The 14306-nt window shown below is 35.6% G+C and overlaps 4 protein-coding genes across 4 annotated transcripts; 2 read left to right on the forward strand and 2 right to left on the reverse strand.

The window, feature by feature from the left end:
- Positions 1 to 128: 128 nt before the first annotated feature.
- LOC142525453 (uncharacterized) lies at positions 129 to 3933 on the forward strand. Its single transcript, XM_075629751.1, has 8 exons — positions 129 to 1093; positions 1482 to 1917; positions 2067 to 2133; positions 2409 to 2476; positions 2642 to 2707; positions 2788 to 2865; positions 3046 to 3222; positions 3592 to 3933. The coding sequence occupies exons 1-8, from the start codon at positions 636 to 638 to the stop codon at positions 3628 to 3630; spliced, it is 1389 nt and encodes a 462-aa protein (XP_075485866.1). The 5' UTR covers positions 129 to 635; the 3' UTR covers positions 3631 to 3933.
- Positions 3934 to 5406: 1473 nt separating this feature from the next.
- LOC142524133 (deSI-like protein At4g17486) lies at positions 5407 to 9045 on the forward strand. The gene is made up of 4 exons (XM_075627911.1): positions 5407 to 5799; positions 7683 to 7939; positions 8119 to 8406; positions 8500 to 9045. Exons 2-4 carry the CDS (start codon positions 7729 to 7731, stop codon positions 8745 to 8747), a joined length of 747 nt encoding a protein of 248 aa, XP_075484026.1. The 5' UTR covers positions 5407 to 5799; positions 7683 to 7728; the 3' UTR covers positions 8748 to 9045.
- Positions 9046 to 9330: 285 nt separating this feature from the next.
- LOC142524132 (peroxisomal membrane protein 11A-like) lies at positions 9331 to 10349 on the reverse strand. The gene is given in 2 exon segments (XM_075627910.1): positions 9331 to 10035; positions 10037 to 10349. Coding segments are annotated over 2 exon segments (777 nt in total). The 5' UTR covers positions 10237 to 10349; the 3' UTR covers positions 9331 to 9458.
- Positions 10350 to 11687: 1338 nt separating this feature from the next.
- LOC142524711 (protein BRASSINAZOLE-RESISTANT 1-like) lies at positions 11688 to 13850 on the reverse strand. The gene is made up of 2 exons (XM_075628787.1): positions 13376 to 13850; positions 11688 to 12786 (listed from the first exon to the last, which is right to left on the reverse strand). Exons 1-2 carry the CDS (start codon positions 13685 to 13687, stop codon positions 12091 to 12093), a joined length of 1008 nt encoding a protein of 335 aa, XP_075484902.1. The 5' UTR covers positions 13688 to 13850; the 3' UTR covers positions 11688 to 12090.
- Positions 13851 to 14306: the final 456 nt, after the last annotated feature.

A 14306-nucleotide genomic window follows, 5' to 3' on the forward strand; every position in this document is an offset into this window, starting at 1 on the left:
GTTGAAAAAAAATTGGTAAATTTGGAATCTTGAGTTCCAATACCCTTCACATGTTTTACAAAAGTGGCCCCGTTCTACTGTACACCACCAAATCGCAATGAACAGAAACCTAAAAAATTAATATTTGGCTTTGCCCATATTTTTTGTCTTTTGGCTTTCTTTTTCCTCATCTTTCTTATCCAAACTTTAATCATTCAGACCTTTTTGTTGCTTCTGATTTTCACTACAATATATTCGCTATATTGTAAACCCACTGTAGCTGTCTGCTTCCCATGATCCTGCGACAAATTTGGAAGCCACTTTGTGAATTTTCATTCATGCAAGAGATTTACATTTGAAAAAAATCAATTTGTTTTGTCTTTTGATGTTTCTTGAAGGAAAAAAGAAAGGGATTGGAAGCGTAAAAAATGTATCCTGTCACCAAATATCAGCGACCCATTTCTGAATTTTCCTTCATGCAAGAATATAAAAACAAAAAAGATTAACACCCACCATTTCGTTTCCTGTTTTCTAGCATTTGGAAATGAAGATACGGAAAATTGAAGCATAAAGATACAATCTCTAGCAAACTGCTCAAACAAATTCCGGTGCAGTTTCCGTACTGAGCTTTATCCTTGAATCCCAGAAGCAGAGACATGAGTACAACAACGGAGAACTTCATGCAGAGCGAAACCATCACGCTGGAACACGCTTCTTCCGGCGCATTCTCACAAATCCCACCAAAAACACCCAACAGAAACTCGGGGGATGTAGATTTTAACGATGTTTTTGGCGGTCCACCGAGGCGGTATTCGACGCAAGAAGCGAGAGTTAGGTACAGCTTCGGCGAAATAGTGGCTTCTGAAGATGACGGAAGCTCATCACCATGGAATGGGCGAAAGGAAAAGCCTGTGTTTAGAATTGATAACATGGGAAGAAACCGATACCCGAGTGACGATTTCTTTGACGATATATTTAGAGGTGATGAGTGTTATGGTTCACCACGAAGTTTTGATCGAGATAGTGTGATTGCATCTAGCCCGAGTTTAAGGATCACGAGTCCGGTCTCTAAACCTGAGTTTTTTGGCACTTCACTCCCACCTGATCAGTTAAGGTATTAGAGTTCATTTCAATCTGTTTTGAGTTGTTAAAATAAATATGTGAATCACACGTTTACATGTGGCCTTGAATCACGAATACTGCAAGCTTGAGTAGCCTCTGAAAGATTCCAATGCTTGGTTTCAACCTGATTGAGTGGAGATTTTGAGCTTGATCTCTTAATCATGTTCATGAAATTGCTCAAAATGGAGGAACTCAGTCTCAATCAATCGAGATTTGACAAAGCATTATTTGTCAAAGTTTTAAAATATGAAAGAACTAAGAGTAAAAATTGATTTAAATTTACACCAGTCGCTGTATATTCCAGTTACACACAGTGGTTTCTTTCTTTACTCATCGTGACATAGTTTATATGTTTACTTGTGATTCTTCCCTTTGTTTAGCCTTACCTCCAAATCGACGACCGCTAGGTTTTCTCCTCACGTTCCTCAGAATCATGGCCTTTTTAAGATGGATGGTACTGCAAATCAATTGAATAGCTCTCGCTCTTCAAGTTCTTCATCTAGAATTTATCGTAGAAGTCCCTTGGCTTCTTTTAGTAGCGAGGATTCGTCATCCACTGTGAAAGGGGTAGCAGAAAATTCTTCAGCAAATCTTGGTAGAAGTGGTGTCAAAGGCAAGGTGAAGGAGTTCGTTCAGAATTTCAACCATGAAGCTGATTCTATGCCTAAACTTGATATTCCTATTAGGAGTCACAGTCACAGATGGAAATGTGCAGGCATTGATCAGAAAGACAATGAAGTCAATGTTAATGAATCAAAAGTCAAAGAAAACGTTGAATCAAATGATGAAGAGAAAAAGCCCGATGTTTCGCTTAAGGTATAACTCACTTTTTTTTGTTGTTGAAGAATATCACATTGGAAGAACAAGTTGCAGCATACGATTGATGTTTTTTGGTTAACAAAAAGCAGTTTCTGTCTTGTAATGGAGGTTGTGAAACAGTGAATGTTTTTTCATGTTGTTTTCAGGTAGAGAAAAATATGAACAAGGATGACGCGCGACTAAAACCTCAAACAAAGAACCCAAGCTTTCGAAGTAACTACCTTTTTCCATTTTGTACTCTTCTTCTTTACCAGGCTAATAATTGTTAAAACTTACAAATCAAATTAGGACATGAGGGATGTTTTCTTCATTTCTGTCAAATAAAGTTTAGATTATTAAAATTCAGAAAAGTTAATTGCCCTTCGTTCTCTTTGAAATTTGTGGTGAGTTGTGAAGTAAAAGTGGTCATATTTATTAGAACTGCGAGATGTCACTCCAACAATTTGGTTTTCATTTTGTAATCATAGAGATGCTTTGTGTTTTTTCAGAGTCATTTCGCGGGGATTCTAAAGTATCTGTTGAAAATTCAGACGATCCTTTCGAAGATTACTTCTCGGTATAATTTATTGATCCCCCATACTTGTAATTATCTTCAAAAGTCTTCTAACTGATCAAGAATATTATTAAGTAGACATATTTTTTTATGCTGATAGTATATGATCTTTTGTGAAATAAACAATTGGATTTTGACCATTTGTCCTTGATTGTCATGTTTTCACAGGTTCAAGAATTATCTCCCTGTCATGAAACAGTTGCACAAAGGGATGAAGTTTCCGAGGAGATGAAAGTAAGTTCCGTGTCTAGACTTTGCTTTTGAATGCTTAAAAAATAAATGCTATGTCAATGGTTTATTATCAATGCATGCAGGCTATAGATGCTAAAATCCGTCAATGGGCAGTTGGGAAGAATGGAAACATCCGCTCTCTGCTTTCGACACTCCAATTTGTAAGTATTCTTCGCAATGCTAATCCCAACTGCAGTGTGCTTCTGTTGAAACAAAGGCTGGTACCTTACCATGTACGAGTCATGAGTTTCTAGAGCAGAAATAGTCGAAAAGACTAACTCCACTTGGCATTGAGGGCCGGCTGAAAATTCTGAGTTTCTAATATATACTTAGTCTGTCAGGTTCTTTGGCCTGGAAATGAATGGAAACCGGTAGCCCTTGTTGATTTAATAGAAACAAATGCTGTGAAGAGAGCATATCAGAAAGCTTTACTTCGCCTACATCCAGATAAGCTTCAGCAAAACAGTGCTGCTTCTAATAAAAAATACATAGCGGAAAAAGTTTTTGACCTTCTTCAGGTAATGTCACAGTTGGTAACTCTCTAAGCTGCAACAGACCAACCACTCGTCTTAAAGTAGAAACTAATTACAAAAAAGGAAAAAGAATCTGCCCTTTTCTCCTGTTGATGTTAGTTGATTTGAATTAAGATTAAGAAGCACAGTCATTCTATCTAATAGATTGAATCATTAATACACAACCAGAACTAATAAACAGGGAGTGGAACAAAAATAAAAAGCAATGCAAATTCTATTCAATGTCTTCGTGACTGTTAAATGAGTACAAGATGTAACATTGTGATGAATCTTTTTAAAAAATGGAAAAAGTCGTGCATTTTTCTGTAATATTTTCGAGTACACATGAAGAGTAGTTGTCTTATTTTCATGCAGGAAGCATGGGACCATTTCAATACTCTAGCACCTCTTTAACCAAGTAAGAAGGATGCATATGGTGTATATGGAGGCTATTCATTGGAAAACTCTCCTTTGTGCAGATGAAACTGAGGATTTGTTCAGATGAAGATATTATTTTCACAGGGCAAAAATTATACATTTGTTCATTCATGAAATAAATATAGCTAAATTGTAGGATAATAAGTGTGAAAACTCTCTCTTAGCTTTGTTTCCACAGAGTGCTGTAATTAGAGACCGCATAAGCATTACAAAGTTCTTACAGTTTTCATTTTCTGTGTAAAATTGGATGAGCATCTTTTATGAGGCATTCTTCTTCTTCTTCTTCACCTTCATTTTATGGGTATATTAATTTTCAGATTTAATTAAAATATTTTATTAAGAAATAAAAATGGTCAAACTTGTCGGATAAACCTTAAATTAGAGATACATAAAATGTTAATTGAATGAAGGCAATAATATTAATAATGTAAAAATAAATAAATATCTGTATTCAGCTCGTAAAAGTTTACCTATTTATTAATCGTATTTGTAAAATAATAAGAAAGTAATAAAAAAAAGGACGGAAAATTAATTTTAAAAAATAATCAACAGAAGCATTCTAAAAAAATATCAAACACTAACTATTAACTAACAATCCCAAAAGCTGTTATTTGTTGTTCAGCTTGCCATTATTACACAACACTAAAGCTATTTTCCCTTAATCGAAGGCAAGATTTTCATGAAGCCTATTAAAGACAACACCACAAGTAGCTGTACCTCTTCATTACAAAGCTGGCAATTTTTTTTAAAGTCAACATTTTCTTAATTTTTATTACAATAAACCATAACTTTGTGTGTTGTGTGTGTATATATAATATAATGACAAAAACTTGTGTGTTACGGTCTCACGAGTCGTATTTTGTGAGACAAATATCTTATTTGAGTCATCCATGAAAAATTATTACTTTTTATGCTAAGAATATTACTTTTTACTGTGAATATCGGGAAGGTTGATCCGTCTCACATATAAAGATTAGTGATACCGTCTAACAAGAAACCTATTCTAATATAATTGAAATTGTTTAAAACATTCAACCTATTTCTACTAAAAATTCAACGAAGGGCGCTATAAATTAGACAGACTGTATTTTACATGACAATATTACAAAATATTGAATGAGCGCTGTCAAATTTGGTGGACTCGAATCCAAAATTTAAAAAGAGAGAACATTGAGTTTTGGGATCTCACCGTGTAAATCTTGGGGAGAAATACCATGTGAGTCGGGGCCCTTTGGGGTATGGTAAATTTAACGTAGGACCATGTCACTATTTTTTCGTATTTGCAAGAGCATGGTTAACCTCGACAATTTCAAGAATTTTTCATCATTCGACTGGATTAATTCAAATTCTATTGAAGCACATGACCCAATGAAGGTTTCTTAAGAATAAACCTCGGTAAAAAAAATGTACATAATTTTGAGCAAATTTTCAGTTCCATATCTGCAGAAATCGACGAATGCTCAAAAAACAAAGAATCCCACAACGGTTAAAGAAAAAAAACTGGATTCTTTCTCTGGATTTCATTATGGTGTTTTCTCATTCATCGGCTTGTCATTTACTCTCTTATTTCACTGCTTTTGTCAGTGTAACTTTATTCTGGAGACCAGTGAACAAAGAGAGAGACTAAAGGAAGGGGGTAAAACAAGAAGGCTCGAATTTTATTCTTCCGGCTATTTGTGGTCAAAGACAAATAAAAAGGCATTTTAAAAAAATTATAAATAAAAAGCAGACAAATAATTGTTTTGTGTTGCGTCAGTTTCTCCTTTAACTTCCAAAACTTGGGGTCTCTTCATATATAATTCTCTCTACTTTTTTTTTCTTCTTTTACCTTTTAGTACTAGACTAACTAGCTTCTGGTACTACAATTTGTTTAGGATCAAGGGGTGATTTTGTTAGTGATTTCAAGGAGTTTGTTTGCGTTCCGCAGGGGTTCTTTTACCTGGGATTTGACAGAAAACAAGGAATGTGCGCTATTAATTTAGGGAGAGAAAGAGACGCTTGTGCTAATTAACCAATCTCCAGGTGCTCGCACTCATTCTCACACAGTAAAATTACATTCTTTTGTACAGAGCTTTAATTCAATGTCTGTAGAAGCTGAAAGGTGAATTTTCAGCCAGCCCACCAATGCCATTTCCACTTAAATCTGTGAGTGTCTCTTCTTGAAGCTTTGTTTTTCTTGTTCTTGATTTCTGTTATTTAGGCACAAGTTTGGTTTTTTTTTTCCTCTCCTTAATAAAGGGACAGTTCATTTCCCCCTTTTGGTTGCGTAATTAGGCTGAATTCTGTGGTCATTGGTTGAGCGCTGATCTGCTTTTTCAAGAACTTGTTGAATGTGCTGTTTCTTGATTTTTATTTTGTACTTTGCGGCAAAGGCTCAAAGTAGAGAACAAGATCTGATAAGATTATGGGCTCGTTAGAAAATCTGAATCTGATTTCAGAACTTCTGGTCGGTTTCTTGGACTAAAGTCACTAAATGCAGGGATCTCTGCTCAAAATTCTGTTGATTTATTTTACTTTATTCTGTATTCAGTATTATGAAGGCTTGGGAAACATCCTATGTGTTTTAAGAGATTTTATGTTTTAGACTGTGAAATTCAAGAAGGTTCCCCGAAGCACTTTTCCACAAAAATGGTAATATTTTCTGTTTAGAAAATATATTTCTTCCACTATTTGATGATTTTGTAACCAATTCTATGGTTATATTAAATTTGTATTTAAATTTACATGCCTTGTCCCTCTTATTCTGCTTTGAACTGCGTAACTTGCCTGTAAACTGCTTTATCTTGTTGCTGACCATTAACCGATTAATAAAATTATTTCTTAATTCTTTATTTCATAGTTTAAATGTGGGTGTACTTATTTTCTAGTTCATGCTGACATGATAAAACTGTAGAACATAGTATGCCAGAACATGTAAGGCATATGTTTTAAACTTTCAGATCCGGTTTTTCTTCTCTTTCCTTTTGGTTGATACTTTGTCATCAAGTTCTTTTTTCTATCACATCTGTTTCATGATTTTCGAGGAGTTGATTGAAGAATGGAACCACAATCCAACTCCTATAAGGCAATATGATAATGATCTTTGAACTTCTTAAGTTATACATGCCTCATCGTTCTCACCGCGTTAGAACCAATTTCAGCTGATGGCTATTTTAGTTAACATTTGGCTGGAAAATGTCAAATATTTACCTTATATCAGATTCAAGATTTATATAATCAACAATTATAGTAGTTGAACTATTAGTGGCTTCCCACTCCCGTCAATGTTGACTTTCAGAAGTTGAAATTCACGTCAAATATTAATTTTCTGAAGTTTCTCCTTTTGCCATCTACTTGAGAAGTTTTATACTAATATTTCTCCCACAGAGAAATTTCTTTTCTTGTTGGAATTTATAGCTCCGAACCCTTTGTCCTGGGTCAACTAGGTCTAACTGATATGTCACGGATCATATTAGAAAAGGCAAGGTTTTTTGGGGTTTTGTAGCTTCTTGAAATTGATTATCCATTTAAAAAAATATAATCAGAAGCATCAGTATGCAATACATTTGGCAGATTCGATGACGAAAAGGTGTTATAGTTTATCTGTATCTGAAAGTGTTACCTTGAGCAGATAACTACTATCTGGTAACAGACAAACATAGAGTACCCAATTCTATGTGATTTTCAAGTCATAAGAATCGGATTCATGTGATCTTCAAGTAATTGTTTCAATGTGTCTGAGATCGCAGTAGAAGCAGCTATACTGAGATGCATCGACAATATGAGTTGTAGATGAGAGGTTTATTGTTAGTTTATGTCTCTATTCGTCACCTGCGAAAGAAATTTCTTCCAGTCGATAGATGATTTGTTTTATACTGGAAATTGAGAGAAAATTAAATGACGGTTAAAACCAGTGAGAAAAAGAATCTACCCTATTTTAATTTTTTTTACTTTTGTTCAGCTACCCAGTGCGTTTGCATTACCTTGAGAAACCTGAGTATTCACCTAAGCTGTTGCTTCTTAACTTTGTACTTTCATGTTTTACCCAGATGCTATAGGGTCTTGTTTGGTGTTCAGTTGCCCTGTAGATACATCATGACATTGGGGTCGAAGAATGGGTGGAAATCCATATTGCCCCTCCATGTTTCTGCGAAATCAGCTCAGCGTTTCTGTTTGTTTTCGAAAGTGAAGTCAGATGATGATGGTGCCAAAAATACACCTGTTTATCTAAATGTGTACGACTTGACACCCATGAATGGCTATGTTTACTGGGCTGGCCTTGGCATTTTCCACTCTGGAGTAGAAGGTAGCTTTCATTGCATAACTTTTGTGACTACTTGTTTCTGGTTCTTATTTCTCATTTACCTTGTGTAACTTTGTTTAATTCACAATTTAGGATTATAATGTTTTGTTAAGTGAGTGTGTGAAAAGTTTGTAAATCCTTGATCACTCTGCAAAGAATCAACCTTTTTGTGTGCTTTACAGTTCATGGTGTAGAGTATGCTTTTGGTGCTCACGACTATTCATCGAGTGGTGTCTTTGAAGTTGAGCCTCGACAATGCCCTGGATTTAAGTTCAGGAAGTCCATATTCATTGGTACTACATCATTGGATTCTTCTCAGGTTCGAGAGTTCATGGAACGCCAAGCTGCAAGTTACAATGGTGACTCATATCACTTGATTGTAAAGAACTGCAACCATTTTTGCAAAGACATATGTTACAAGTTGACAGGGAAAAGAATTCCAAAATGGGTAAATCGACTTGCGAAATTAGGTATTTTTTTCGTACATCACTTGAGTGATGTTGTTCAATCATCAATGCTGTGTTCTAGTACATATTTGGCTAATATTGTTCTATCAAAGCCAGGTTCGATGTTCAACTGCGTACTACCTGAAGCCCTTAAAATTACAGCCGTGCAACATGATCTCAAATACCAAGCATTTGACGACAACGAGAAGAGAAGGCTGAGAAGTACTTTCAGTTGTCTCTCATCCATCTCGTCGAGGCAAAGACAGTTGTCTACTTCGTCATTGCTACTACAATCTCCTTTAAAAGGATGCTTACCACCTTGGGAATTGAAAAGGTCTTCAAATGGTTCGATCAAGGAAAGGTAAGAGGAGTGATGGCTTTGTACCGTTTCCTTGCTTTCGAAATATCTGAAGAGTTACAATATGGGTTAGTTTCTTGAGATTGTTGATGTTTTCTGTGTTACATTCAAGAAAAAATGTAGCAAAAATGTGATCTTGGAGGGAATATTGTGTGAATCATGGTGCGTTCTTTTGTCCCCCTCCCTCCTTTGTGATTATTTCCAGTATTCCATCCATCTTTACTGAGTATTCTTGTGTTAGCAGTATATGCTGTAAATCTGACCAACTCCAAACAAAGTATCATTAATCATGCTTGTGCTGTTCATTTGCCGCTTTCTGTTCTTTGCATGATTTTGTTTCGACTTTAAACGGGAAATACACTGATTCAGTCTAAAAGCATAAAATTTGCCAGAAAACCACATCAGAAACTGCTACTGCTAAGATAATAGACAATCAAAAAACGTGCGTTTATGCTCAATCTATCTGCATAATGGGTAGCGTATGCTACGTTCCTCAAAGAATCGGCAATCTCAAACTTATAATTGTGCTAAAAAGAAATACAAATCCCCCTTAAGGCTTCAAGACTATTTCTGATGCAGGAATTTGAGAATAACTCGTGACCACAAGAAATGGGGGATCTTTATTAGAATATTGGTGCCAACTAATACAAAAACAAAAAAAAAAAAAAAAAGAAATTCACATTCCGGTTCCCTCACTTATGATTTGAATTTCAAACTGTCAGCAAGAAACCCAATTCTTGTGAGAACTAATAAGAGCCGACAGCAGGCCAGCGGCTGATACCAGAACCGGCGATGAAAGCCTGCCTCCGCCATCTCTAATATCAGCCAAAGACATCAACCCATCAGCAAAATCTTGGATCACAGAAAGCCTCTTCATCAGCTTCTTCTCCCTCAATTTTCTAAGCTTTCCCTGCTCCTCCCCACATGCAATACCCCTCAACATCGCCAAATTAATGCTTGTCACCAAACACTTCTCCTCCGCATCAAGCGTCCGCAATTCTCGCACTTTCAAGCTTATACTACCAAAATACCCCACAAATTCGCACCAGGCACTCCATTTCTGCAATGCGGGCAAGTGCCTCTTATCAATTAACCCTGCTTTTCCCAACCACACGAACTGTTCGATGAAATAATACAAGCCCTCACCACCATATGCGATAACGTAAAGAATCAAGTTCAAGCAAGTAGTGAAACGGGTCGAACGCAAAGCGTTGACATCTTGAACGAATTTGCCCAAACGAAACGCCTTGCGGCTTATGCCTACGCTCGATTCGAAGGATCCGAGGCGAGTGATGAGAGGATTGTTGCGTGAGGATGGATGAGGCGAGGATGATCTTGGTGGCGTAACGCGAGATTTTGAGCAATTTGTCGACCCCATCTCGCTTGGCTAAGTAGATTTCGAGATGGGTCAAGAAATCTCTGTTGCTTGAGCTAGGCTTCACTGGGATTATAGGGTTTTGAGGGTGAGGATTTGGAGCTGGAGATTCGGATTCCATGAGAAGAAGAAATTGGAAGAACTTTTGAGGAGAAATCAATCAGCTCTGAATCCCAACGAGCCCTTGAACAGTTAATCTACTTGATATGTGTGCCAATGGTTCTTTGTACAAACTGTGTCGGGTGGGTTTGTTTGATCAGGTGTAACAATAATATTATTCAAAAATTGTTTAATTTGAATTTGGATTAATCCGAAAATATTCAATCCGAACTTAAATCAATCTGATTAACCCGATTTTGAATTTTTTTAAATAAAATTCAAAAATAATAACAATATTATTATTATTTTAATTTAAACAAATAATAAAATATCTCTAATGTATATTATTTAAATTTAAAAGTTTAATGGTAGAAAAATAAAATATATTTATTAAATCAAATAAATAATTGTTTAAGAAAATAAAATAAATTCAAAATAAATATTAAATTATGAAAATTTATTATAAAAATATACAATAATTTTATTTCGGACATACAATATATAAAAATGTAGGCAATATTTATTAAATATATTTTAAAAAAATAAAATTTTTGGGTCAACTCCAACCCGATCATTTTTTTCGGGTCAGCTATCGGGTCCAACCTGATCTGACCCAAATCCGAAAACCTCAACCTCAAACCTGATTTTTTTCGAGTTGATGATTCGTGTCTAATTTTGACATCTCTAATTTGTACTAGTTAAATTGAGCATTTGAAATTTTTACAAAATTATTTTTATATAATAATAACATCATTCAATTTTTTAAACTTCATTATTAAATTTTGTGAAATATGTCTAAATATATCAGCTTTAGACAGAACCCAAGGCAAATATGTTTCAAATAGAGTGAAAAAGAACAATCATGCATCAAGCACTGCATGTGACAAAATCCATTGAAAGCTCTAGAATATATAAAAAAAAAATCAAACCAAATATTTAAAGATGATAAGAAGGATATGCCCCTAACCCTGCATCCAGACCAGACAGCAAAGCTTATACGCAAAATTGTCAAAAAATGTTGGCCACAGTTACTTTAATATATGAATAAACAAATGAAGCAAAATAAATTAAATTAAAGTAAATATTAAAAGGAGACAATGAGGAAAAAATCAAAGAGAGAAGGCATGAAAAAAAGGGTTATAACTTATAATTTATAAAGGTCTATTTATTCAGATAAGAAAGAAGCATCAATTCAGAGAATATTCTGTCTTCACATCTATTTTCTTGGAGTATGTATACTAATGGAGTAAAAGATGAAAAAAGTGAGATTTAAATCATAAAAGTTTCCCAAATAATGTTCGATAGTAACCCCACATATAAAATGGTTCTCATTTGCCTAGGTATTATTGATATTATATGCAGGATCCAACTCAAAAATTATAAAGAAAATAGAGTGTCAGTGTGATATTTCGAAACCAGCACTTGCATTTTAAAACAATATGATATAGGGAAGTTTAAAAAATAGCATAATCATTCATTCCAGCCACATACCATTGATTAATTATATATATAAAAAAAACATCAGACCGAGCAACTGTGGATCAATCCACCAGTCTACAACAAATAACATAGTTCTTGATCACAATAATGTTTGTAAATAGGCCCCAAATCAATTAATATGGGAAAAATAATTACTAAAAATTGGAAAATAGATTAAAAGAGGTGAACAGAAGACAACTGAAAAAACAATCCAATCTAGAAACAGAAACTCATTCAAGCTTCAATCCCTTTGCAATGACTAACTTTTCTTATTTCCAACTCGTCATCTTTCACAATGGATGTGTACTTCTGCAGAAATGCTAATCTGCTTTTGCATGCTCATAGTTACACAGGAAGAATGACCCAATGCCGAATTTGAGAGTTTTTAGCCCATGATTTAATTTCGCATATTCCCACTACCTAGTGTGAGCTCAAGATCATCCATTCCAACCTCGTGAATCATCTCCCCTTCCCATGGCTTCACCGCCATATTCACCAACCCAAAATCTATGCCCTTTCCCTTGTCTGATGTGCCATCCTTGGAAGGAACTTGTCGAGCAGCAGGCTTCACAAGGTTAAAAGTTGGCGAAGTTGGAACAACATTGACTGCATTACCATATGCTTGAAAATTCATCCATTTCAAGGAATCTATAGTCGAGGTGTCTGAGAACTCATCGCACTCGGGTATAGTAGCTGGTGTAAAACGATGAGCACGAGTTGGACTGGCTGGGGCGGATGCAGCAAAGAAAGGGATATTAAATGCAGACATGGATTCTTTAGCAAGAGTTTCCAAAGTGAGAGTTTGTTTTGGGATTCTTGTGGGGGAGGAAAGAGGTGGGGTGACGGGAGCACTGTTTGATATTCGGAGAGATGGAAGAGCAGTAGGGAGTGAATTAAGGAGGTATGCGAATGGGTGAGGAGGAGCATTGGCATCATGGCGAGACGGGCTGGGGAATGAGGAGGAAGATGGGCTCGGCTGATACGAAGGAATCGGACTAGCAAAATATGAAGACGGAGGGCTTGGATTTCTTGAAGAACACGGGGTAATATTAGTTGAGGTCCCTCCTATTTCCATTGGACATGGCTTGCATCCCTGTACATAATTGACGCATAAACTCAGATTCTCCAGCAATCTACAATTCAACGAACTTCACAGAGAAAAAAGACCATACAAGGGAGAGTACACTTGATGCAAATGAGGCAGTACAGAAAAATCCGATTATAGTTTAATGAAGTTTTTCTCCAAAAATATTCTTGAAAGTATAATTAGCTATCAAAATCTCAAGAAAGTGACAAGATTAATTTTTTCGGCTGAATTTAAAAAAAAAATCAGAAACAAAGGGAAATGCAACAAAAATGAGAATAGCAGATCAGGATAGAACTTTAATTTTTTCTCATGTAAATTCTAAAAACAGTGGATTACAGATACTGAACAAGTTGATCCACTTCTAAAAATGCATATCCCCTTTCAGATTAATAGGAAGAAAAAGTAGGAAAATAGCTAGAAACAACAATAAAGAAAACACCAGCCATGATCCGAACTGGAACATATCTTGAACTCATAGATCCACACAAATCCAAGAATACCCCATTGCCAAAACTTAAAAATCACCTTCAATAGGAAAGATCCCAAAAATAAAATCAGCACCCCAGACTCCAAAAAAGAAAATAAGTTACGTTACCTTGCGATAAGTAGTGCCATCGGGCTCAACGATCCAACCAGCTTCAGCACAAAGAGCTTTCAGCACTTCATTGTTGTCACAGTGCTTAGGCAGATTATAATTCCCCTGCGCCCTTAACCCCGAATAAATCTTGGCCGCAATTGCTCTCCTCCGCCTCTCTCTTCTCCTGTTATTCTCTCTTTCTCTCCAAGATGGCTTCCTCCTCCCCGCTCCATCACCTCCACCGCCGGCATCCCCGCAGCCTCCGCCACTTCCACCGGCTCCCCCAGCTGCCGACGACGAAGCCGTCGATCCTCCGGCTTCCCACATCATTTTCAGGGATTCTCGTTTCCAAAATGCAGCCTTTTCTCTCTGTGATTATATATAAACCTGCGTGCTTATATAATAATTGGAGGATTGTAGTAGGCTAGACTGTAGAGTACTCACGAGGAGTACGCTTCTTCCCCGAGTGTGGAAGAATCTGTGTGTTTCTGTGTTAAAGGGTTTCTATTATATTAAACTAAATTAATAAATATACAAATAATAATAATAATAATAAGAGCAAGTTTAAACTGTAAATAAATGAAGTCTACTAAAACTTTTGGCGAAAAATAATGGCAAAAACTCGTGTGATCATCCATGAAAAAATATTACTTTTTATGCTAAGAATATTATTTTTTACTGTGAATATCGATAGGGTTGACCCGTCTCATAGATAAAGATTCGTGAGATCGTATCAGAATATACTAAAAAAATAATATATCTGCAATTCGGTTTCACCTGGTGGGGCCAGCCCCTCAATATTATTTTCTTATATTTATAATTAAGTTTTATTTAACAAAAAGATTGATTATATATATATATATATTTAACAACAAAAGAGTTTAAATAATATTATTTAGTTTTAGCATACTTATGATTTAATAAACGATGAAAAAAAGCACAATTTTTT

This window comes from Primulina tabacum, chromosome 14 (assembly GCF_025594145.1).
Source record: "Primulina tabacum isolate GXHZ01 chromosome 14, ASM2559414v2, whole genome shotgun sequence".
Taxonomy (NCBI): domain Eukaryota; kingdom Viridiplantae; phylum Streptophyta; class Magnoliopsida; order Lamiales; family Gesneriaceae; genus Primulina; species Primulina tabacum.